The following is a 27,277-nucleotide window of genomic DNA, read 5'->3' as shown; positions in this document are numbered from 1 at the left end:
GTGCATGCTGGGAATTGGAGTCTTTGTTTCAAAGTCTCACAGTTAATCAGTCCAAAAACAAAGTTTTAGCTTTCTACGTTGTAAATAAATAAATTTGTTTCAATCATTTAATTTGGATCAAATTTTTTCTGTCCGGACTGGCTGTAGAAACTTTCAACTGGGATTCCTGTCGTCGTTTTTTTTTTTTTTTTAATCTATTTAATCTATTCTCTACTCCTCTATCCCATTATTTCCCTCTGACCTCCTTAAGGCCCTATCTATGATGCTTTATTTTTAACTTCTATTATTTTTGTACTTAACCTCTTCTATTATTTGCACTTCATTATTGTAAGTCGCTTTGGACAAAAGCGTCTGCCAAATGTAATGTAATGTAATGTAATGTAATGTATTGAGTGTCATGTCGTCATGTGACTATAAGATGGCTTGGGCAGTATTTCCATATAAGGCCATATGGTGTCTTCATATGAGTTTAACATTATAGCTTTACTACCATCTGAATGACTCAAGGCAGAAAGAAGAATCAACGTGATTTTAGTTTTTTATATAAATGTTCTTAGATGTGTAAGATTGATAAACTGCTCCGTCTACACAGAAACAGGAAAGTGTATGTCTCGAACACTGCGACTATATTTCCTGAATGTACTTGTGTACTTTACGTTGACTTTGAGCACCAGTGGGCGGCGGCCCACTAGCAATGAGGGACCTGACAAGGAATAAATCACCCTGCATGATGTCATTATAAACGGCCACGCACTCCTCGCTCCGGCTGAGCCGTGAAAATGTGAAGGAGATGGTGGCAGAGCAGCACGACAGAGCAGCACGCAGTAAGTGCTAACCGCCAGCCGCTCCGCTCGGCGAGGGAACGCACCGAGAAGCAGAGCGCTACGGCAAGCCGGAGAACGCTAAAGCCCTTCCGCAAATATTAGCCCTGCCAAATAAATACGACCTCTGCTCCACAGACGTGAACAAAACCAACAGTTTCTGCTTCAACAAGAGACATAAACACGTTTTATTAGGAGCAACATTCCTCACTTATACCTTAATCTTTCCATTACAAAGTGCAGGTAGAAATGATGGTGGAAAAATAGTGGAAAAACCCTGGAAAAAAAGACATTTCTATACATTTTTACTCATTTAATTTCCTGAGACCTGAACTTTTGCTTGGTGTGCATTTTTTATAACATTTGAATTTGAAATGTAATGTCTTTATATAAGAACGCAGAGTTTGAAAAGATCAAGTCATTTTACTACATGCTATAAACATGTTAATCTAAAAATAGCTATTGTCTAGAATTGTCTAATAAAGTTTTATTGGCAGAAATATAAAAAAATATTTGCACAGTTTTAAATAAACCAAATATTAGGATATAGAAAAATAGAACTATTTAGAATTAATATGCATTATCGTCTAACGTTCATGCAATAATGACAATTAAATATATTGGCTAAATTTAATCATTTTCACTTGCAAAGCTCATTTTTTTGAGACACAGCCTGAATTATTATAATATTAATCCTGAAATCACTCTTAACAAATCAACTGCAAAAGAATGAAATAACTTCAAGCACAAGATCAAAAGATTAATGCAAATTAAAGACAGTATTTGTTTAATTATCTCACTGGAACAAATAAAACAAAATGTAATCTGTAATAATCACATTTTCAACTGAACTGATATTAAAATATTCCTTTATCAGTATTTATCTTTTTTCTGTAATGGTATTTGGCACCAGTCAACTACTCATCAAAATGTAATACATTTAATAACACATAAAAGCTCTAATCTAATCTAATCTATGCATCATTTAAATGCATGACAAATGCTTAAAGAGGATGTGTGTGAGAGTCTGTAAAGAAAAGTATAGTTGATTTAAGTGTGCAGATTCTGTAAAATGTCTGAATAAAAAAAGTCTAAACTTGCCTTCTAGTCAGAAATATAGAATAATTATCAATATCTTCATTTCCAAGTGACGGTACCACTTTAAAATAAGGCTACCTCTATAAAGGGTTTATAAATGGTTTACAATTAGTTTATTAATGGTTACTAATAAGGTTGTAAATGCCTTAAAAATCATTAATAATCAGTTATAACAGACATGTAGAAGGGGCAAAAATAAATGGCTGTGAGTTCACTATTTGGCAAACAACAGGTCATTGTTGCCCTTTCTACACTGTCTACGTGTTCTAACCGATTAAAAAAAGGATACTTTTAAAATATATAATTAAATGCACTTTTCTTTTTCTGTTACAAGCCTATATACATTTTCATCTGTTTCATAAATACAAACATAACGTGCGTTTTATTTTTTTTATTTCAGTGATGAACATGAAGGTAATTTGATTGCTATTTTGTTTTTCTTTAAGAAGGACCAAACAAATAAGCAATAATTGATTGTGGTGACGGACAGTTCTGGTGGAAACTGGAGAGTTGAGTTGCACACTGAATTCTGTCATGATTTGATCAGCCGTGGTTTTAGGTTTTTTTGATACAACCCGGGTTAGCACCCGAACATCCCTTTCAGCTTCCTCTTACAGCGTCCACAGTTAATCCTGTTGGATGTGGTTGGTTCTTCTTGGTGGTATCTCGCTGACATTACCCTGGATACCGTGGCTCTTGATGCATCACAAAGACTTGCTGTTTTGGTCACAGATGCGCCAGCAAGACGTGCACCAACAATTTGTCCTCTTTTGAACTCTGGTGTGTCACCCATAATGTTATAGTGTGCATTGCAATATTTTGAGCAGAACTGTGCTCTTACCCTGCTAATTGAACCTTCGTACTCTTACTGCTCTTACTGGTGTAGTAATGTGCAATTAATGAAGATTGAACACCAGGCTGCTCCAATTTAGCCATGAAAAAGCCAGACTAACCTGTTTGATACCGAGCCGATAGGCCATGATCCGGTCCACTGAATTGGGATTCATCTGTGTCCACTGGAGTTTGAAGCCGTAGACGCTGGGCTTGTTCTGCCAGAGGGCGCTGTACGTGTCGTAGTAAAACTCCGGAGCGAAGGCCTTCCCTGAAACAAACCCAACATCACGTAAGTCTTTACTTACAGCAGAAAAAACACTTTAAACGGGGCACGGAAAATGTCTTTTTTATGTCCCGGCCACTCAGACCTGACGCTCTCGTCGTGTTCCTGCCTGTCCTTGTGCACTTTTTTTACGCCCGTACCCAGAACTATTTCTGTTTAAGTACTGCAGCTCCGCTCTGACAGCCGTGAAGCACAACTGTGGGCTAATGAAATCCGTCCTTGAATCATTATGTCAGCTCAACTTGTAAACACGCATTGTGAGTCACTGCACTGGAGCATCAGACAGATAAGCGCAAACCAGAATAGAAGTGTTTTAAATGAAAAGTGCATTTGGGATTTGAAAACCTATTTAATTATTCTGATTTCTTTTTCTCAGACAATGCAGCATCTCTACTGTCACACAGTGGATCCAAGGGTCATTATTTAATAAATATGAACTGAATAAATAAATTGGTGGTTTGTGTTTTGGATTAGAGAGAGAAAGAGGAAAGGAGGGTGATACAAACTCTGAAAAATGGATAGAGAGACTAAAATGAGAGATGGGGAACATCTGAAAGAGTGAGAGCCATTTCATACACCCTGCTCTTTGCTATCTTACACCCCATCAACAGACTATTTTCATGTCTTGCACCCCCGCCATTAAATGTCTTAACGCCAATGAGCGTGGTGGTCTGGAAGTGAGGTAAATTTTTGGTGTGTTTCTATCTTGGTGGCGGGGAACACAGGTGTGCCACTGACTGAATAAAACCCTGACAACAGTCAACAATCAGCAGCGCAATCATGTCTAGATCATCGTGTGCACTGCGCACCCCAAGCTTAATACAACATACCATCACTACTTTACCACAGCAAAAAAAATAAAAACTAAAAAAAAAGACCAGAGCCTTCAGCAATCAACTATAAAATAAAATAAAATAAAATATGCCTAAACATGTGCACAGTAACTATAAGTTATTATTATTCATATATATATTTTTCTGACACTTTTAAGGATTTATATTTAGTTATATATATTTAAATATATTTAGTCTGCGAATTTGACATATGCTCATTCTCACTCAAATGCTGCAGCTTTGGAAATTAAAAAAGAAAACAAAAAAAAAAAACACTTTGACCGTATGTCTGTATGTAAGGCTTTATAATGTGTTTTTTATTAAAAAACTAATAAAAAAAAGAGTAGCACTTTTTGAAAGAAATGTAACATAAGAAAGGTAAAGGGCAAATATTAACCATGTAAGCTGTTTATATTGCTTGCAATTTCAATGTAAAATTGCTTAATTTTGCTAAATTAAATACAAGTAACAAAGTAAACGAGTAACAAAAATATGAACACCACACAAGAGTTAAGAAGTGTTACGACAATTGAAAAAAAAAAAAGCCGTTACATTCTGGATTTACCATAGACGTCTTTTGAACGATCAGCGCGGACATCAAAATTACGTTTTTTTTAAGTGTCTCTGCTTTTAGTGGGATGAGTTTCAAAAGAGAAAAGAGAGAGATGAGTTCACAATTCAAAGTGAACGTCCAAACCTCTCCAAACCAGAAAAAAAATCAAGTTCTGTCCATTTCCTGTCAAACCCAAACCCAGCAGGTGGTCTGAAATCATGGTTCTAAAAAGCACACTCATTAACGGCAGCATAGAAAAAGGGTGGAGCTCCTCCGTCTCTGCAGAACTCCAGCAGCGTGAAGCATTTGAAGTGAAAGTGACCATTTCAGCAGAGAAAACTTCTTTGTGGAGCTTTGCGTAGACGTCCGCGAGGGGCGGGATTGTGCTGATGTCAGCAGGACGGGTATTAGAGCTGTCACTAGAGCTTATTCTATCCGCGGCTTATTAAGAGGGAAAAATCTACAGGCAGTGCTAATGGGCCCGCCGAGTTTACTCTCTTTAATGCTCTGGGATATATTTTGGTCTCCGCCGGGAATTGCGCCTTCGCCGAAGATGCATTTGCCGAGGTGAGCAACATCACACTGCTCCTAAATCAGCTAAGTGGAAAACAAAACCCTGCCCAAGTCAGCTGACAGCCAGTTTAGCTTGATCCTTCAAGGTCAAAAAGACTTTGAGGCTCCTGCTTGATTACTTTTTTGAATGTCAGCCAAAGCTTATTACCGAGACACACTGGCACAAAGACAGCGCACGGACTCCAGGGTTCCACTGCAGTGCCTATGTGTACTGTGTCCTTAAAAAAGTAGTGAATCTGGTTATGTTCTCACAGTTAGTTTGCAATTATTTGACACATTAAAGTGACAGTATGCAAGAATTGGCATTTTAAAATATATACAGTACCTCTCTAAGACCTAGTCTTAGAGTCTCTGTAAAACACCAAATCCACCGGAGATCCTATATAAACCTATAGTTACACACAGAGGTTGGTAGTCCAGGTCCAGAAGTTGATGTGGACACAGGGCTTTTCCTGATCGGCTCGTTTTTCTGCACATTTCCATGTTTCACAGTTTCAGTCGATTTTAGCGAAAGGACATCTTTAAAAAAAGTGCTTTTTTATATTTACTCAGGTTATCATTGTCTGAAATTAAAGTTTGTTTGATAATCTGAAAAATGTAAGTATGACAAAAATGCAAAAACAAGAGTTAAAATACTTTTTAACATAACTGTACGTGTCCTAAACTGAAATTAGAAGTTTACCTCACTGAAAGACTTGAGTACCTGAGATGGAATCATGCCGCTCATTGAACACGTATTGGGGTTGTCACTGCTGGGAGTCCATCTTGGCTTAAATTAAAGCCCAGTGCATGAATATTTCATGTCTGTCTCCTTAGAGATGTGCAGCTGTCAACCTGACGAGCAGAGGATCTGACGCAGCACTACTGTACGAGAGGAACACTCCCAGAACCAGAGGGCTACTGTAACCAACAGCTTCTTCTCTCGAACTCACTTCACCTCTATACCAGGAGCAGTGCTTACAGCTTCCTGTGAAAGATCTTCACATCAGGAATTAACCAGCATTATGGAGGAAGCACAAGATACAATAATCTGAGATACAGAACCAGGACACAACTTAAATTCTGTGTTTTTTCATTATTATTTAAACAAACTGTTAAAATCTGCATTGTAGATGCATTGTAAAGTCATACAAACTGTAAAGAAAACATATTTATGCCAGTTTTGCACATCTTGGCTGGATTTTCTACGAGGAGTCACCTGTAATTCAGGTTTTCAGTTAACAGCTGTGCCGAACTCATCAAGAGTTAATAACTTCAATTTAATGTGTTTGAGAGCATCAGCTGTAAAGCTGGGAAGATGTAGAGCGACCTTTGACGGATAAAGCTGTATCGGTGATGAATAAATGAATAAATAAATGAATGAATGAATGAATGAATGAATGAATGAATGAATGAATGATTTGTACGAAAAAATTGCCTTCAGCACATCCTACTAAAACACATGAAATAAGGGGGTTAGAAAGGGAGTGGTGCTGAGAGAGAGAGAAATGGAGAGAGATGGAGAGAGATGGAGAGAGAGAGAGATAGATGGGAGGGAGAGATGGAGAGAGAGAGTCCAGATCTAGTGGGATTCTCTAGATGAAGGAGTCTTTTATTGGATGAGCTAGTGAATAAGAGAAAGAGAGAGAAAAAAAGAGATAGAGTAGTCTAGTAGGATTGCGCATAGATGGAAGAAGGTTTTATTGGATGGGCTAGTGAATGAGTGAGAGAGAGAGAGAGAGAGAGAGAGAGAGAGAGAGAGAGAGAGAGAGAGAGAGCAGATCTAGTAGGATTGTCTAGATGGAGTGCTTTATTGGATGGGCTAGTGAATAAGAGAGACTGAGAGAAAGAGTGAAAGAAAGAGAGAGAGAGACCATCTAGTAGGATTGCCTAGATAGAGGACAGTTTTATTGGATGGGCTAGTGAATAAGAGAGTGTAAAAGAAAGAGAGATGGAGAGAGAGCGAGAGAAAGAGAGAGGTTGAGAGTCTAGATCTAGTGGGATTCTCTAGATGGAAGAGTGCTTTATTGGATGGGCTAGTGAATAAGAGAGAGAGAGAGAGAGAGATGGAGAGAGAGAGTCCAGATATAGAGGGATTCTCTAGATGGAGGAGTGTTTTATTGTATGAGCTAGTGAATAAGAGAAAGAGAGAGAAAAAAGAGAGAGAGAAAAAAGAGAGAGAGAGCAGATCTAGTAGGATTGTCTAGATGGAAGAGTGCTTTATTGGATGGGCTAGTGAATAAGAGAGAGAGAAAGAGTGAAAGAAAGAGAGAGAGAGAGACCATATCTAGTAGAATTGCCTAGCTAGTGAATAAGAGACAGCGAGAGAGAAAGAGAGAAAGAGAGAGGATTGTCTAGGTGGAGAAGTGTTTTATTGGATGGGCTAGTGAATAAGAGAGAGCGTGTGAGAGAAAGAGAGATGGAGAGAGAGAGAGAGAGAGAGAGAGAGAGACAGAGAGAGAGAGAGAGAGAGAGAGAGAGAGAGAGAAAGGTAGAGAGTCTAGATCTAGTAGGATTGCCTGGATTGAGGAGTGTTTTATTGGATGGGCTAGTGAATAAGAGAGAGAGAGAGAGAAAGAGAGAGAGAGAGAGAAAGAGAGAAAGAGATGGAGAGATGGAGAGAGAGAGACAGGGAGCGGGAAGGATATGAGTGATATAATCCTCTTTTATGCCTGCTGAGCAGAGCAGGAAATTGTCAATGCAAATTAAATGATTAGGGGTGAAACATCTCCAAGAATAACCTCTGCATCAGAAAGCAGGTAGCTCATTTCTTCCCACATACTCCTCTGGTCCAGGATGCCTCATCAACCAGCTGGGATTTGAGTCATGAATATTCAGCAGTGATAGTAGGGCGTAGGGAAAAGCGAGAGAGAGAGAGAGAGAGAGAGAGAGAGGGAGCAGCAGCAGCTCTCGTGTCTAAAGCGAAAAAGCCCTGGTACAGTACCAGCTGTGTGCTCGCACCACTTACGAAGTGGCACCAAATCAAAGACAAATCACTCCCTGATCTGAAGCAACTGCTCAGGATGACACGGCAAATGAGTTTTATCTGTGCCAGAGTCTGGCTGCATGCCAGCCACCCCTTAGCATGGCGGCATCGAGAAACACTGCACATAAAATGAGGACAGCCCAACTGGGTAAAACTGGAAAACAAGCGTAAAACTCAAAATCTGCTGAAACATTATTAAATAACAAATAAACAAATAAATAATACATTTCAGCAGCTTTTAATGCACAGTTATCTTATATTTCATGAACTAACATGTGGTCCCCTATTTTTGGCCGCCCCCTATTATCGGCCAGTTCCGCCTGTTGCACAGTTTCCTTTCCCTCTCTTCCAATAGCGTTAAGAAAATTCAAAATACATCACCTCCCGCTTTAGACGAACACTTACACATTATTCTTACCCAAAAATCCCATCAGAAAACATTATTTTAGTATCGCTAACAACAGTGGAAATCTCTGCGTAAAAAAAAAAAAACTGTGTAGAACGGCTATTTTTCTTGATTTTTTTTATGTTATACACTACTTAGGGAGCCTAATTTAAAGTCAACAAGGGTTTCGCCATGTTTACCTGATGAAATCAGAGTTTATATGCACACACAAGATAAATGCAGTGTCATAATACACCACCGGGAGCCGCTGGATCCCATAGACACAGTGCAGAAACGCTAAGCCATGTCTCCAATAGGCGGCGCAGACAAATACGTGGTCCCACAAATAAATAAATAAGCCCACAAAAAAATACAAATTATTACACACATTACCAGCCACCAATATCAGGTTAAGAGTTGTTATTATTAAAATGAAAGCTCAAGTGTATATATTTTTCAGTTCATATCGAGTACTTTAAGCTGAATGTAATGTTAAAGTGCCTCCACAGACTGAAATGCCATTCAGAGACGCAGAGAACTTAAGAGAAGTACAGAATCCATAAAAAGATCTGTACTGACAGCTATTATGCTCATCAGAAAGGCAAACCAAACATCTCTTAATGAACGAAAGAATATATTGCTGAAATGGAAGCAGTGGTTCACCATTCTACTGTGCAACATTGCTCCAGAGTACTGTACAAAAGTCACAGACCACCAATTACTAAGGCACACTATCAATAAACGTCCAATTCAGGATTTCTTGCCGCTGGGTGGCGAGAGACCTGTAAAGCTAAGCTAAGTTAATAAATAAAACTATAATTTCTTTTAACTCAAACAAGCACTGGATGCTAATCTACACAGATTTCTCTCCTGAAAACTGTTTATTTGGGTGAGTAAAGCGCTTCTGTTTATTTACAGTAAGCTTAGATTTCCAGATTTACACTAAGGCTGGGTGCAGCATCGTTAGCATTAGCATCTAACGTCTAGCCATAGCACTACTCTAGGAAGGAGCTAGTGCTTAGCATGGTTATTGGCTAATGCTAATGCTGCTCCAGCAGTACTAGCCGGCTGTAGCCTGCTGCTAACCCCGGGTAGCACTGCTGGAGCAGTATTAGCATTAGCTGTTAACCATGCTAAGCACTAGCTCCTCTTTAGAGTAGTGCTATCGCTACTACATGGAACGAACCATTAACATTGCCCTGGCTTACTGGAACACTCAGGGTTAGTGGTGTCAGTGGATAGATAGATAGATAGATAGATAGATAGATAGATAGATAGATAGATAGATAGATAGATAGATAGATAGATAGATAGATAGATAGATAGATAGATAGATAGATAGATAGATAGATAGATAGATAGATAGATAGATAGATAGATAGATGTGAAAATGTGAATACCCAATCATGAGTAAGGTATACTTTAATGTAAGCGAGGTTGGGGAAGTGTTAATATAAATAATTAAGTTGTTGAATAATGTCCAAGTGGTGTGCCTGGATTAAACTCAGTCGTCAGCAGCATCCCGTCCCCGATGGGAGGAGTTAAAGAGTCTGATGGCTCTGGGGATGAAGGATTTTCTGAGTCTGTCTGTTGTGCAGCTCTGTGACAGCAGTCTGCCACTGAACACACTCCTCTGCTTCATGATGGTGGTGTGAAGTGGGTGACTATCATTGTTCATGATAGAAAGCAGTTTATCCAAAGTCCTTCTCTCAGCTATTGTAACCAGAGAGTCCAGCTCCATTCCAACCACTGCCCCGGCCCTCCTGACCAGCTTGTCCAGCCGTGATGCATCTCTCCTCTTCATGTTGCCTCCCCAGCACACCACAGCGTAGAAGAGAATGCTGGCCACGATTGATTGGTAGAACATCTGCAGAAGCTCCTTACAGATGTTAAAGGACCGCAGTCTCCTCAAGAAATAGAGCCGGCTCTGTCCCTTCCTGTACAGGGTGTCTGTATTTGTTGACCAATCCAGTTTGTTGTCCAGCTGCAGACCAAGGTACTTGTAGGTCTTTACTGTCTCCACATCAACCCCCTCGATGGAGACTGGCTGCAAGGGTGGTCCAGACCTACGGAAGTCCACCACCATCTCCTTGGTCTTGGAGACATGCAATGTTCGCTTGCATGTCTGGATCCCAGACATGCAAGCGAACATTAGGTATTATTCACTTTAATCAATTCGGTGGGAAATGTATAACATTCACAAGGAACTAATTTAAGCTAAAATGAGTGAACTCTTACCAGTGACCAGGAATGTGCAGCGTCCTGCACCAGCCTCGTTAGTGATGTCGCAGGTGTATGCACCGTAGCCCTCGCGGTTCAGCGCTCTCACGTGGTACTCTGTCTCGTCGCGAGTGTCGAACTGCCCCACCGTCAGCAGCCGGGTGCCCAGTTTCCACTCGTACTTCAGCACGCGGGACGGGTGCGCGCGCAGCACCCTGCAGCTCAGGCTGAAGGCCCGGCCCAGACCCTGCCGAATCTCGGTGTACACGGGTTCCACTGCAGGAGGATCTGCAGGAACACAAGAACACATCACACACGTTCATTAATTAACATTTAGCAAAAAATTATTTAGCATTTAGCATTAAATGCTTAACATGTGTTTACAAGGCAAATATTTTACTCCACACAGATCGGGCCTAAAATTGGGCTAAATATAGCATCATATCAATGTCAAAAGTCGAGGGAATCGTGTGCGCGCTGTACAGAATTATCGCTCTCGAGCTTTATTTTTCTGACAGTTTTGGGGGGCGGGATTAGGGTCATCTGCCTCAGCGAATTTTATTGGTCGATATCTCCAGGGTTTGTGACGAACTGCCTACTACAAACAGCTGGAGGAGGGCGGAGAGTTAGCTAGCTAGCTATGCTAACATCCAAACAACTGGCTCTCTGGCGCTGTTTACAGGGGTTCAGCGCCTGGAGCGACTATCATATCCATATTCATTAATCATTATCGAGGAAAAATGTTTTTTATCACGATAAATGATATATGTTTCAAGCTCATCCAGCACTTTATCTTTTTCAGATTGATAGATGTCAGTCACTTTAATTTATTGCTCCCTTGCTCCCCTGTGTGTTCCTCCTATGTCTCTGCCTCAGTCTTTAGTGTTTTTACCTGTGTTCCTTCTGTAACTCCGCCCACACGTTACCTATCCCCAGGTGTTTCCTGTTTTCTGTTCCTGTTTTCTGCGTGTATTTATAGCTTAAATATAGTTATATTTATAATGTCGATTCTTGTACATGTTTGACGTCTGTTAGGTTGCTTTGTTTCTTGGTTTTCTGTCGGAAATCTATTACATGTTTTGAGTTTAGTTTTGGTTTGTTCTTTGTTTTCTTTGTTAATAAAATCTCGCACTAACATCTGCATCCTTACTTCCCTGCTGCCACCCTGACAGTTTGAGATCTTTTAGTTGCTCAACTTTGTCAGACAAACCATATTTTACCATATTTTACCATATTTTTTTTAATTATAAGATGCATTTAAAATACTTTAATTTTCCCCAAAAGTCATCAGTGCGCCTTATAATCCGGTGCACCTTATCTTTGAATTTTATCAGTCAGGTATTAAGGAGCAGTAAAGCCACTCCACTGAAGTACAGAGTTTAGTTCTGCAGTTCTCTGATATTGGAGCAGTATTAGCATTAGCTGCTAACTGCAGCGCTAGCTCTTTTGTCATTCAGAAGTGAGTACATCAGACTGTAGTCTGTGTGTTTACTGTGTTAAAATAAAATACGTGGGACAAACCACTAGCTAAAATCACACTGGCTTACCAGTGTAGCACTGTCGGACGGTGTTTACTAGCACTAAGCATTGCTAACTGCAGCTAGCACAGCTGCTAACCAGGATAAAATATTGGAAATTTAAGCTTACTGTAAATAAATGGATGGGCGTTACCCAAATAAACAGTTGTTGTTTTTTTTTTTTTAAGAATTACAGTTTTGTTTGCTTAGGTAACACACTTGTTCCTTACTATTGTCGCTCAAAATGCACCTTACGATTCGGTGCACCTTATAGTCCATAAAATATGGTAAATGGTATCTTGGTTCTTCAGGTCTGGCAGTAATCAGGTCTGGTTGGGACTAGTAAATTCTCCCTTAATAAATGAAATTATGATTTAAAAACTCTTATCTAGTCTGATATTAAAACGTGTTTGTTAATCTGAAAAATCTAAGTATGAAAAAATCTGTAAGCAAATGGTGTTAAATATGAATAATATGATGAGTCAGGAGCGCTTGGTTTGTGCCACCTTCCAGTTTCTGCTTCAGTTTCAGCAGCTGTCTCTGAGCAGATGTTTGATGTTGCTTCCTGAGAAGCTGCTGAGCTCTGCTTTTTTACAGATTAGTAGTGTGTACTGTATCTCTCTCACTGATTTTTCTCATACGCCTGCAAGTCCAACCTAACTTGGAGGCATCAGTGGATTTTATAATAGCTTTCTGATCTCTTTAGCCTTTTATTGCATCCCTTAATTTGCTCATTTGTCAAAGAGTCAAAAAATTCTTGCAGTAGCTCTGAGATTTGGACTCCAATGAAAGGTTTAGACTTAATTTTTCATTATTTTCTTTTTTCCTTATTTTTGTTTCCTTTAAAGTGAATTCTGGACATAAGGGTGATTATATATCTAATTAAGTAGTGACCAACATCGTATTTTTATCTTATTTATACTGAGGAGTAGTGCTGGGCAGTATACCGGTTCATACGATATACCGAAGAAGACTTTTAAACTGCTATGGATTTTTCCCATACCACCATACCACTAGAGGCGCTGCAGAGCGCTGTGCATTAGCACACAGTGCAGAACAGCGCCGCTGAAGAAGCACACAGCTCGCTAAATAACACTAGCCAGTTAGCATAACAAGCTAACCGTGGAGTTAACCATAGAATGGATGTGAATACTGTCTATATATTTTAATACTTTAAATGTATGAATACTGTAGCTTGAAGGATAATATTAATGCACACTAAACTGAACTTATTTGTTTACTAGAGAAAGAAGGGAACTGTGGCTGATTTTAATACTGTACTGCCTCAGAAAAAAAACATTATAAATTAATATTAAACGTGTTTCTGAATTATGTAATAGAGCTTTTGAAAAAATATTAAGTTTTTAGGTCGATTTATAGTGTTTATAGAACAATTTAAAAAGGAAACCGTGTTAAAGTTGTTGGAATATCTTTTTTTAAGCTCTATTGTTTATACTCTTCAGCTGTTTCTAGTAATAATTTCTTAATTTTTTTATATATTGTGTTTTTTTAATCTTGTGGGACAAAGTAAACCTAATAGCAATCAAAGCCTTAATTTAAAGCCTTAATGTTTGATATTATACATACACTGGAACGTGGCGAGTCGCTTGTGTCGCCCAGCGTTTGTCGTTTGTGGGCGTGTCAAGCTCAACGCGTGCGTGTATATCATGCTCCAGCCTCCGACAAGAATTTATTAAATTTATTAAACGTGTGTTTGTTTTAAATATGTATTTGTTTAGCTAAATTAAGATCACTAAAATGGTTAAAAATAAATTGATTTTATAAGACATGGGAAATTTTATATATATAAGTTATACATTCCGGTCAATTTTATTTCAGCTTGAAAAATTTATATATTTCAGAGGGAAAATATGGTATAAATATGTGGCCATATGGTATAAATCACTTGAATATGAATAATATTGTAATAATATAATAATGGCCGTGATGATTTACCTGCGCTGGAAACGCAGCCGTTCGTTCCCACAGATGGACGTGGGTCCACCCCATTCAACAGAATGAACAGTAAAAGAAACCAAAAATTCAGAGAGCAGAAGCTTGAGGACCTCGGACCACCTTGTGTGTGATTGGTCCAAAGAAAAGCTAGAAGCCAATCAGATTACAATGTCGCTTCACCGCATCATAAATAATTTGCATAAAGTTGAGAAAATTTCAACTACGTGTCGCTTGTCGCTCTACCGCTTTGTTGCTTCTCGTCTCTTGCGGCAACAAATTGCGCCCTGCCATAGAAAAAAATGATCGCCTGTCGAGTTGTCGCTTTCCAGTGTGAACGTGGGGTAAGTCACAATCATAAATAAAAGCTGAGTCATGAAAAAATACAATAATATAAAATAAAAATATTGTGAAACTTAAAAAATCTTAAAAAATACTGTGATATACATTTCGGGTCACACCACCCTGAAACCGTGAATTTCCTCTACCGTTACACCCCTAATACCACCAAATTATGGTGGACTTAAATGCTTATGAGAAACATCTGAGAAAAAATTAAAGGGATACTGTACTGTACACTGAAAATCTGGAAAAAAAAAAGAAACTCAGCAGCTTCTCAGGAAGCAACATCAAACATCTGCTCAGAGACAGCTGCTGAAACTGAAGCAGAAAAACTGGAAGGTGGCACAAACCAAGTGCTCTTGACTCATTCTGCATGTAAAAGATTTGGGCAGTGAATCATGAAGGGGTCGACACACACTAACACACACACACACACACACACTCATCTGAGCGTGCAAAGAGAGAAACTGCGGGCCCTAGAGTCCTCTGTTTGCTGAGAGATAATCTGATGTCCTCACAAGGGTACTTCTGTTGACACGTTTGCAGTTTTTCCGTCTAATTCAGAGAAAAGCTGAGAGGATGTGCTGGATACTGTACTGCACTGCACTTCTCCCCAGCTCCACTGAGACTTCTCTCTCTCTCTCTCTCTCTCTCTCTCTCTCTCTCTCTCTCTCTCTCTCTCTCTCTCTCTTTCCTTCTCTCTATCAGTGTTCTTTCCTCTTTTTTTTCTTTCTTTCATGAAAAAAAAAAAAACTCAATTCACAAATTCTATAAACGCTTCTTTACAGTGTGTTCCAATAAGCTTTCAACTCACGACTGCCACTCAAGACTGTATAGCACGATCATACCTGAAGACACTTCAGGTATCTTCATTATAAGGTGCTTCTTTTATGTTGTGTCTTCTTTTAGAATGAAAACTAAGGCTGCAAACATTAAAGCATTAAAGCATTAAAGCATGCGATTAATTTGAAATCAGTAATGCGTTATTTATATATATATTTTTTTTTTAACACAATCTGGTCTCAATCCAACCCAGCTAGCAAATATACTTATATAATTTTAATTAAGCTAAACTGCTGCTAAGATGCAGTTTAATAATATACTGCTATGAACAAACGCTGTATTTGCTGCTCCATGCTGTTTACACACTAAGAGCGCAGTGATGTGCAGCGTTCACTGCTCGCATCTGTTTTCTGTGTTAATGCAGCGTTTTTTATTATCTTGCTACCGTGCCAGACAGCTCTGACCAATCAGAGGAGACAACATTGCTTGCTTGCATGGTTTATTTGTGCGCATTTTGGTGCGTTTAAGTTTATATACCTGTGTGAAACCAAACAAACTCATCAACTGATCCAAACCATGGAAACAGACTACAGGTGTGAAAACGCTCTTTAATACTCAGCAAATTAAGTTCTAATAAAGTTCAGAAATCCTTACAATCAAACTGAGATTTTTACAATAAAGTAAAAAATAAAAGTATCTAATTGATCAAACATTCTTTATCCCAGTGCATTGATTTTATCTTCCCTCAAAACATACAAGTATATACAAGTATTTAAATCGACACCACTTAAAGGACACATATGGAACTTACATTCCGTAATTCCATATGTGTCCCTTAATTGTTTTCTATATGTGATAAAACACAGTGGATCAACACCAGCAGATGACAGACATGATTCTCCAAACCATCACTGATTGGTGGAAACTTCACACTAGACCTCGAGCAGTTTGGACTATGTGTCTCTCCACTCTTCCTCCAGACTCTGCTCCCTTGATTTACTTTAAATGAAATGTAAAATTTACTGATGATCAGTGATGGTTTGGAGAGACATGTCTGTCATCTGCTGGTGTTGATCCACTGTGTTTTATTATCAAGTCTAAAGTCAGTGCAGTTTTGTTTTCCCACAAAATCTTACAGCACTTCATGCTTCCCTCTGACAGCTTTTATGGAGATGAGGATTTCATTTTTCAGCAGGACTTGGCACACTGCCCACACTGCCAAAAGCACCAATTGATCTTACTGTATATAATATTTTTTTTTTTCTGAGACACTGATTATTGAGTTTTTATTGGCTGTAAGCCATAATCATCAACAATAAAATAAATAAACACTTAAAATAGATCACTCTGTGTTTAATACATCTATATAATATACATGTTTCACATTTTGAACTGAATTACTGAAATAAAGTAACTTTACAATGATATTCACATTTTTTAAGATGCACTTTTTTTATCCAGAGTTGCTTGAAGACAACTCTGCTGTCTACTGTGGGTGGTAATGCCTACTACGACGTATTCCCCATACTCACGTGACACTATGGTTAATAAAATATTAAGAAAATTAAGAAATGTCCCATTCACCTGTCCCCCACTATCAACCCCTCACTCCAGCTCTCCATCAGCATGCTGCACCTGATCAACCTTACACACAAGATAATACCTCACAACTTATACAGATGTGAGCGTTCGCAAGATGTTTCATGAGGCAACTATTCATGACCAATTTGCATACTCCTATCCCATGACTTTCGGCATGTCACAATTCAGAGCATCATCATTCTCACAGCCCTGTTAAAACAGAAAAGCTTTCTGCATCTCCCTGTGAAACATAATGAGGACCTGCAGAATGAACCTCAAACATTTAACAGCCTGTAAAATCACAGCTTTCTGCTAATTACTGCAACTTTTCTCTATTATATTCTCCAGTATATTTCACTATTAAAACGCAAAACAAGGCTTATGTACTTAAAGCATAGATACTCTGAGGCTGTAAAAGAAAGAAATGGCTCTATTCATGTTTATGGCACTACTGAGTACGTCTGCCAAAAGTGTCCCAATCATGAAATTCAAACATGATTTTGAGGGCTCTTATAATTCCCATAATGCATCATAATTTATAGTAAAATACTGTAGTCTACTACATGAGCTAAATTTGGAACAAAATACATTGCGAGTCTCACTACTAAGCAACCGACAGCAGAACATATAGAGCCGATGGTAAGCTTTGGGCAGCCCTGATCATTTTCATGATTTCTTTTTTTTTATAAATTATTCATTGGTTGTTGGGATCAGTGATTTAGTTAAATATATCATATAGCAGATGAATACAGTGATATTAAAAAAAGTAAAATAAAGTTTATAGAATTCACAGAAAGTGTGCAATAATTCTTTAAACTAAATTAGACAGAAAAATGACATCAATATTTAGTAGATCCTCTTTTTGCAGAAATAACAGCCTCTTAACTCTTCCTACAGCTTCCAATGAGAGTCTGGTTGAATGAATCTTCTGGTTGAAGGTGTTTTGGACCATTCTTCTTTGCAAATCATCTCCAGTTCAGTCAGGTTTGATTCAGGTTTCTGATCATAAACAGCCCACTTTAAATCACACCACAGATTTTTAATCTAAATGTAAAATATTCAGGTCTGGGGACTGAGATCTACGGATATTTTAAATATGTAATACAGTCTGGTAATTACAAATTATTTTATCTAAATTATTATTTAGAGAGGATAAATGACCTCAAAAAATACCTACCATAAATAAGAATAAACTTAAACTCACTAAACAAAGTAACTATTTATTTGCTCTTTCCAACAGCAGGTTACTTATTTAGAACGAGTACGAGTACTACATTTCTTAAAATAAGTTTATTTAAATTATTTTCCCAATTTTTCCCAATATACCATTGTCCCACCTAATTAGCAGCAAGGCAGCTGTATATCCTCTATCACTAGTGATGTCACAACACCAGGGGAGTGAAGACTAAAGCACATGCCTCCTCCGATACATGTGAAGTCAGACTCCGCCTCTTTTTAAACTGCTGCTAAAGCAGCATTGCCAAGTAGCATCACAGTGTGTTCAGAGAAAAAGTGCAGCGACTCGGTTCTGATACATCAGCTCACAGACGCAGCCTTGTGCTGATCCACATCACCCTAGGAGTGATGAGAGGAAAGAACGCCTTCTACTGTACCCACCCAGAGAGAGCAAGACCAACTGTGCTCTCTCAGGGCTCTGGCAGCTGATGGCAAGCTGCATGACCAGGATTCGAACCAGCAAATTTCCTTGCCTCCAAACCAAGGTTTTGAAAAACGTTGGTTTCAGCTATATTAGCCTAGCCGAGAATAGCCATGTTTTCAGAACTGTGATTTTTTACAGAATCCTACTATGTTATCTTCCTCTATGATTCCTCTCTATTTCTTTTCACAAACATGTTTACTTATGTTGGTTTAGCTTCGAAAAAATTACGTACCAGGTTCACAGTCTCGCTTACATTTAATAAACTTGCATTGTTCTGCAACAATTTGACTTTTTTAAGTTATTTTTTTAGTTATTTTCCATTTTCATTGTTTATCTGTTGCGGTTGGCTGATACTGACACTCACACAGGCGATGAGTTCTGCTCTTTAATATTCTTCTTTATACAGTTTTGACTGGCTAATACTAATGTTGTGTTGCTAATGCATTAAAAAAAGACACTGGTGCACTGAGAGCAGCGACACGTGACCTTATGAGTAAGACTTACTGTGACCCACATTCTGTGTGGCACATAATTAGTCCCTTTGCTGCTGAGTTTTCTGAATCTGGCCCAAAGATTTTACACTGTAAAACTCACTTCATACACTCTCACTTCCTCTCAGTGTAGGAGATAAATCTCTCTGGAAAACATTAGCCTTTTTTCATATTGGCATTTTCAGAACAAGAGTAAAAACAGTTTTAACTGATTTTTCTCTCTTTAATTGTTATTACGTATCAATGCGCCCACACTTTACTATCTAACCTAAATAAAACCACACACTACAGGATAATCTGCGAGGATCATCGTTTACCATCAGCCTGAAATCTGGAGACTTCTTGCAATTATTGGGAAGAGCCAAACAACGTCTAGCACAAGGGTAACTTCCTGTGTTTATGAATAAATGTTGTTCAGGAGATCACTGGTTCAAATCCCAGTCATGCAGCTTGCCATCAGCTGCTGGAGCCTGAGAGAGAACAATTGGCCTTGCTCTCTCTCTCTGGGTGGGTACAGTAAATGGAGCTCTTTCCCCTCGCCACTCCAAAGGGTGATGTGGATCAGCACGAGGCTGCGTCTGGGAGCTGTTGTATCAGAACAGAGTTGCTGTGCTTTCCTCCGAGCGTTTGCATTGTGATGCTTCTCGGCAATGCTACAGCATCTGCAGCAGTTCAAAAAGAGGCGGAGTCTGACTTCACATGTATCGGAGGAGGCATGTGTTGCTAGTCTTCACCCTCCTGGTGTGTTGGGGGATCACAAGTGATAGGGGGAGTCCTAATAAATGTACATTATGGAGAAAATGGGATAAAATTTTGAAATAAAATAAAAAATATATATATTGCACATGAAACGCTTTTAATAACTGACGATCTCAGCTTCTTTTATCTTTTTTTTTTTTTTTTTTTTCAAAGCGATTGAGTTTAAATCACCACACACACACAACAAACTGATGAACCAAAAACCATGCAACCAATTAAAATTCTGCTATCGAACTTCTAATCCCTGATAATCCACCACGGAGTCGCGACCCCGGGAAGATCAGTGATGTGATATTTGCTCTGCTGAACACAAACAAGAACAAGGAGCTGCTACTGTTCTGGTTAATTACAGCCACAACTGTTCTATTCAAGCCTAAACAAGATAGAATGGGCTATAGATCTACAGTATACAGATATACAGTAAATTTCATACCTTAAAAGTGTATTTTAATAATTGAAAAATGTTCTGCATTGTAGATTAATACTAAAATCATCCAAACTATAAAGAAAAATGCGGGTTTATTTAGTAAATAAAAAAGTGCTAAAAAAAACAGAATAAACAGCTCTGGAAAAAAATAAAAGATCTCTTAAAAATGACGAGTTTCTTTGATTTTGCCAAATTGAAAACCTCTGGAATATAATCAAGAGGAAGATGGATGATCACAAGCCATCAAACCACCAAACTGAACTGCTTGAATTTTTGCACCAGGAGTAAAGCAGCATAAAGTTATCCAAAAGCAGTGTGTAAGACTGGTGGAGGAGAACATGATGCCAAGATGCATGAAAACTGATTAAAAACCAGGATTATTCCACCAAATATTGATTTCTGAACTCTTGAAACTTTATGAATATGAACTTGTTGTTTTCTTTGCATTATTTGAGGTCTGAAAGCTCTGCCACTTTTATTTTTATTTGTTATTTCAGACATTTCTCATTTTCTGCTAATAAATTCTCTAAATGACAATATTTTTATTTGGAATTCGGGAGAAATGTTGTCTGTAATTTATAGAATACAACAAAAATGTTAATTTTACTTAAACTTATACCTATAAACAGCAAAATCAGAGAAACCAATACAGAAACTGAGGTGGTCTCTTTATTTCTTCAGAGCTGTATATTAATTACTTGAATCTCTTGCCTCTTAATATGTTTGAAAGCATCAGTTGTGTTGTAAATACAGTAAATAGCCTATTTAAGTAATATTCTAATCTCATCCATATTATGGCAAGAACTACTCAATTGAGTAAAGAAAAAAATACTTTAAGAAATATCTATAAAAGGTTAAAACTCATGATTTGAAAGTATCCTCAAGTGCAGTCGCAAAAATCTTTAAAAACATTATAATGAAACTGGCACTCATTCGGGTCGCCCCAGAAAAGGAAGACCAAGAGTTCCTCTGTTGCACAGGATAAATTCATCGGAGTTATCAGCCTCAGAAACAGTAAGCTAAGATAAGAGCCACATAAATGCTTCACATTTCTGAGAATTTTAGTTTGTTTAACACTTTTTTCAAGTTACTACATGATTCCTTGTGCATGTTCCTTTATATTCTGGATTACTTCAGTACTAATTTATTGAATTTAGAGAAAAAGACTAGAAGGAATCAGGATGCTGAGAGAAACTAAAGACATAAAGAGATAATGAAGTGGTCTAGGGGGCATTATGTATCAGAGAGAAAGCAAGACTCCTTTAAACAGTATTTTTTTATGTATTTTTTTGTTTCTAAATGACAAAAAGTGCCCCCACGCTGCGAGTGGATTATGGGCTGTACAATACAATATCTCTTACAGCCGAGGTCAACAGTTCATTCTCCGCATTGACTGTACACAGGCAATGAGGCACGGCCGAGCCCGCCGCATTTTGTCATTCTGAATTTCACGCCTGAGTTTCCCAAACTGAACCAATCCCGGCTGCCATGTAGCCAGTGGATGAGGGTTTGATAGACTAGTCACGGAGGTTATCACGCTCTCGCGCTGACAGGGAGCAAGCAACATTTCGTATTTGCAAATCGATTTTTAGCAATGTGAGAAGGAGGGGGCGCAGGGAGGTGGTTTGCTGTGCTGGAATTGATTTGGGTATGCCTCTCCGAAAAGAGGAAAAAGAACAACTCTATACAAGTTTGCAAGCAGAAGGTGAAGGACAGACTAAAATAGAGATGAAACGAAAGAATCGGCATTAGAAGACGCTAAAGCCCTTTCGTGAATATTCATAATTATCTGAAAAACACTTATGATAATCATACGTCCTGCATAACTGCACAAAAATAGATTTAAACAGCTTCAGAAATTAAGACACCAATGACCTTCCCAATGTGTGAAGAGTGTGAACATGTTTTAGAACACAATCCAGAGGAGCTCAGTTCAGATTTATTTGTACCACAAGTTGAATTCTGCGTTAGTAACTATGTTGTTGGTGTTTTGAGAAAGTACAGTAAGTGTATGGAGGACAGCATACAGACCAATGGCTGGAAATGTCCAGTATAAACACACCTTCTTTAATGCATCACTTATATCATACCCTTTTCTGCATTGTAGATTAACACTAAAGTCAATGCTGTGAAGAAAAATATTTGGAATTATTTGGAAAACAAGAAAGTGTTAAACAAACCAGAATATATTCTATATAATATAAGATTTGCTTGGTTTTATCTTTATGCTTCATGAGCTTTATGAGTAAATTCATCTGGAATGGCTTTCAACTTGTTTTAATGTTTTCCTTATTGTAGATTTGTCAACAAAAATGTTAGCATGTGCCAGAGATTTCTGTAAGTCTTTAGCTGACACTCTAGGATTCTTCCTCGCCTCATTGATCATTCTGTGCTGTGCTCTTGCAGTCATCTTTACAGGACTTTACCACACCTAGGGAGAGCAGCAACAGTGCTGAACTTTCTCCATTTGTAGAGCGTCGGCTTACCGTGGGCACGTGAACATCAAGGCTTTTAGAGATACTTTTGTAACCCTTTCCAGCTTCATGCAATTCAACAATTCTTGAGCGTAGGTCTTTTGAGAGCTCTTTTGTGCAAGGCATGATTCACATCAAACAATACTTTTTAAGAACAGCAAACTCAAAACTGGTGTGTTTTTTTACAGGGCAGGGCAGCTTTAACCAACACATCCAATCTCATCACATCCTGGCTTCAATTAGCCTAGGGTTTCACATACCTTTTCCACCCTGCACTGTGAATGTTCACATACTTTTTAGATAGATAGATAGACAGACAGACAGACAGACAGACAGACAGACAGACAGACAGACAGACAGATAGATAGATAGATAGATAGATAGAAATGGCTTTTTAGTACTTGTTTTTTGGGATAAAAAAAATTAATTTTGATACCATTCTTTCAATAATAACAAAAAAAAACTTAATGTCAGTCCTGACGCTGTCAGTCTGTCTGCTCCGGACTCTGATCTGGCTACACAAAACTCAACTTCCCAGCATGCACTCATATCAGACTTCCATGACTCCACTGATCACGTGACACTACGGCGCTCCTGCTCTCCGAGCTTCTGATTGTTCTCTTCTTTGTTACCAACCCTTTGTATTACCATCTATCATGTTCCTACCTCGCCCAGTTTTTTGTACGTTTAGTTTCCGAACCATTTCTGTATTTTTGACTCTTTGACACTTTTTTTTCTCTCTCGTTTATCTGTTTTGGTGTTTCCCTGTATGACCCTGGCTTGCTTCACTATTCTCTCTGCTATGTTGTTTATTCTTGCGTGCACGGGGCACCTGCGCTGCCAAGATAGCAATGAACATTTGTTTGACTCCAAAGAAGATCAGCTGTCATTTTTTCAGTTCTGAACGCTCGCTTTGTATTTGAAATTACAATGAAATTACAGAGTGTTTCATCAACCTGCTTCGTTAACGCCTGACGTGCAGGTTATGTATTTTTCATTGTCCGACAAAACCCCCAAAGAGGGGACACGTCTGCGTGTCTGAAGTAGAGCAGCACTTGAGGAGATGTCTTCTTCCTGTCCCGTCAAATTATTGTCCCGCATTATTACATGTGTCAATTACACAGCTGAGATGACAACACTTCTGAGGGAGGACACACAAAAGACTGCTCGTTAAAAAAACGTGAGTGTGAAAACGTGTGACACATGCAATTATAACACACGAGACACAGCGATAAATCATATCAATACTCCAACAAGTCTCCAGAGGAACCCTCGGCGAAGTTCTGTGGCTTTTGTTAACTAGAGCAAGCCTGTAATGTTTCTGCTAAACTTGCTGCTCGAGCTCGGGGACCTGCTAAAGCCGGCCGTGAAGCATGAATGGGTGATGGCACTTTGAATTTCACTGAGGCTGAGGGTTTTTTTTTTCTTTTTCTTCTTCTTCTGCCCCCCATCTTTCCTGATCCTCCTCTCCTCTCCCATCTTCATAAATGAATACTAGTGGGGATAAATTAACTCGCTGCTAATTAGGCTGGCAGCCAGCTTTGAATGCCATGCTTAGCGAACAGCGAGCGTGGAACACTGGCACTGTGTCATCTGAGCCGGCTTTGGAGGAGAGGAATATTCCTCTATTCTCCAGCGCTCATCCCTATTTCCACTCCGTTAACCAGGAATGCCAGCTTTATCGCGACCAACGTCCACATCACTCATTCACTTGGCGATGCGCCGCGTATTTGCATATTATTCGTGCTTTAGCTCTGAATAAGTATTCATGCTCCTCACAAACTCAAAAAACTCCAAAACTCCTAAAAGTCCTAAAATCTCTTTATTGTTGAAGACGGAGGGAATATTAGCCTGCCTTAGAAAAATGTTCCTCAGATGTAAGAAGTCATTACTAGTGGTGTCAACTTCTTTTTTAAAAATTTATCCAGTAATTACATTAATCATTTGGATCTGCTAATCCTAAAATAACAGCATCAGTGAGTAAAGATTTCTAATTTCGTTTTGATAGGCAAAAAAAATATCAGTTTTCTTTGCTGAGAAGCACAGAAGTGCTGCACTGTTAAAATAGCAATCCACCAAAGTCAGAGCACACGTGGCTGTTAAAGAGAATGGCATGTAACATGTTGAACACATCAATGACTAAATAGGAATACTTTTCCCGTCATTATGATAGCAAAGACACACTGACCGACCAGTGCTCTGTTAAGGGCTCGCCTATAGATCGCTAAAATATGGCCCTTATACTTGTAATAGTTTTTTAAGATTTTATCCAGTAATTATATTAATCATTTGGCATGGTCTTTTCTTTGGAATTTTGTTAAAAACTAAACACTTAAAACTAAACAAGTCTTGATTTTTTTTTAACAATTTCTTTTGAATATTTGCTTTTTATGTGAGATAACTCTGTAACTATTAAAAGTATAAGGGCCCTATTTTAGCGATCTATAGGCGAGCCCTCAACAGCGCACCTGTGTGTCATTGTGTCTTTGCTATCGTAACGACGGGAAGAGTATTCTTATTTAGCCATCGATGTGTTTTGGGCGTAAAATACAATAAACCAATCAACATGCCACTTGCCACACATTTCCTTTAAGAGCCAGGTGTGCTCTGACTTTGGCGAATTGCTATTTTAACAGTGCAGCACTTCTGCGCTTCGAAGCAAAGCAAACTGACCTCTGTGAATATGTCCTCATGCTCCTCAAAAACTTCAAAAACTCCTAAAATCTCTTTATTCTTGAAGACGGGATGATAAAAAAATCAATAAGATTAACAAACATTTTAATATCAGACAAAGATAACCTGAGTAAATATAAAAACCAATCTAGCCCTGTTTAAAAAGTATTTGCCCCTAAATCTAATAACTTGGTTGTGTTACTCTTGGCGGCAACAACTGTAATCAAGCTGTGTGGAGGAATTTTGTTTCACTCTTCTTCACAGAATTGTTTTAATTTACACACTGGAAAAATTTCCAGCATAAACGTCCTGTTTAAGATCATCCACAGCATCTCAATCAGATTTTGACTCCTTCATTTATTTATTTATTTTTTTAAACACTCAGAGGTGGACCTGCTGGTGTGCTTCAGATCGTTGTCCTGCTGCAGAATCCAAGTACGCCTGAGCTTAAGATTTCAAACTGATGGCATTTTCTCCTTTAAGATTTTCTGGTTGAGTGCAGAAATAATGGTTCAGTTACAGCAAGTCCGGCAAAGCAGCCCCTGATAATTCATTAAGTGATGTCCGGAGGCAATTGGTTGCACTGGAGTTTTTTCAGGTGTTTCAGAGAATTAGTTATAGTATGTCACATTATTTGATTTAAATTTTGAAAACCGTGTATCATTTTCATCCCACTTTACAATTATGTTCTACATTGCGTTGTTCTATCAGTTAAAATCTTAAAAAAATAAATGTAGGCTTGTGGTTGTTAGGCGACAAAATATGACAGTTTAAAGTCAAGAGGTATAAATACTTTTGCAAGTCACAAAGCCTTAGAAATAATTTTGTAACCTTTTACAGACTCCAGGTTCTCTTAAAAGAGGCCAAAACTGGTAAATGTGTTAATTTCCCTTAAAAATACTTAAAAGTCAGTGTTTCCTGAATAATTGCGGGTGTTAATGTTGACATCACTAGTAATTACTTTATTTCTTTTAGAGAAAGAAAAGGAGAAATCAACAGTTGAGAAATCTGCAGCTTCTCTGAAGAAAGGGCGTCTGCAAACTGCAAAGGGAGAAAGGAGACTGAGAGAATGTTCAAGGAGGGCCATTAGTGTCAGGGTTTAACTGCAATTATCTCTTCATTAAACTATATTAGGTCATTAATAATCAGTAAGCTTTTTCGCCGCATTTCAGGGCAATTAAAGATGACTTTTGTCCAAGGGGTTAAGAGGCCTGTCTGTGAGGCGGTTTGAGAATCTTTGTCATTTGTCTTCTTCTTGTGAAAGTCCATCTCCAGAACTTAATCTCATGCTGGAATTAACATTCCGTGCACATCCCTATTTTTTTTTCCTCCGCTCTGATTTCTCCTCCACTTCTTCTTCTTCCCCTTTAGAAGCGCTGGCCAGGCTTTTTGTGGCCCCTGTGTAAAGGATTAGGGTTTCTGGTGTTAAAGGAAATGTCACGTCCTAAATGAGCGAGGCTTAGCTGTGGAAGCTCTGCGGGCTGAGCGACGCGAGCGAGAAAATGACGGCGCACGCTCAAGTGACCCTCCATCCTCCTCGTTCTGCCCCTTTTTCTTTCTACTCTCATCTGGACCGATATCAAACGGCAGGTGAGCGGCGACAAGTACATCAATTGACCTTTACAGCAGGCCAGAGTTTCTGCTGGTGCGTGATGAGGTTCTGATCCTCTCCTGGGGTCTCTCGGCGAGGGGACGCCGCTGCCTGGGCTCTCCTGGGTTGATCCGACTGAAGCAATGTGTGCTTTAATAGTGAGGCTGTGGAGGTGAGCTTCTTTCTTATATATATATATATATATATATATATATATATATATATATATTTTTTTTTTTTTTTTTTGAGTTAGAACACGACTAGACAATAAACCCAATTAACCCCTTTGGCTGGTGAAGGTTGGATGGATGGATGGATGTTGTGCGGGACGTTCTCCACGTGAACGTTCGCCACGAGGCAGAAGATAATTGGGTTCAAGTGTCTTATCTGAGAGCACTCAATTAAGCCAGTGCTCGTCCTGAACTCCAGATGCTTGTCTTTGTCTCACAGTTCTAAATCAG

General features: G+C 38.7%; 1 protein-coding gene across 2 annotated transcripts in view; it reads right to left on the bottom strand.

Moving 5' to 3' along the window:
- The window catches only part of mdga2a (MAM domain containing glycosylphosphatidylinositol anchor 2a), a 224,100-nt gene that overhangs the window by 69,298 nt on the left and 127,525 nt on the right, over positions 1 to 27,277 (bottom strand). For both annotated transcript variants that reach the window (XM_049463507.1, XM_022672621.2), the window contains exons 9-10: positions 10,584 to 10,853; positions 2,873 to 3,021 (exon numbers count right to left, since the gene is read on the bottom strand). In XM_049463507.1, the coding sequence (XP_049319464.1) occupies positions 2,873 to 3,021; positions 10,584 to 10,853 (419 nt within the window). The remainder of the gene's footprint in view (positions 1 to 2,872; positions 3,022 to 10,583; positions 10,854 to 27,277) is intronic.

This window comes from Astyanax mexicanus, chromosome 14 (assembly GCF_023375975.1).
Source record: "Astyanax mexicanus isolate ESR-SI-001 chromosome 14, AstMex3_surface, whole genome shotgun sequence".
NCBI classification, from domain to species: Eukaryota; Metazoa; Chordata; class Actinopteri; order Characiformes; family Acestrorhamphidae; genus Astyanax; species Astyanax mexicanus.
This window is presented reverse-complemented; position numbering and strand designations above follow the sequence as displayed.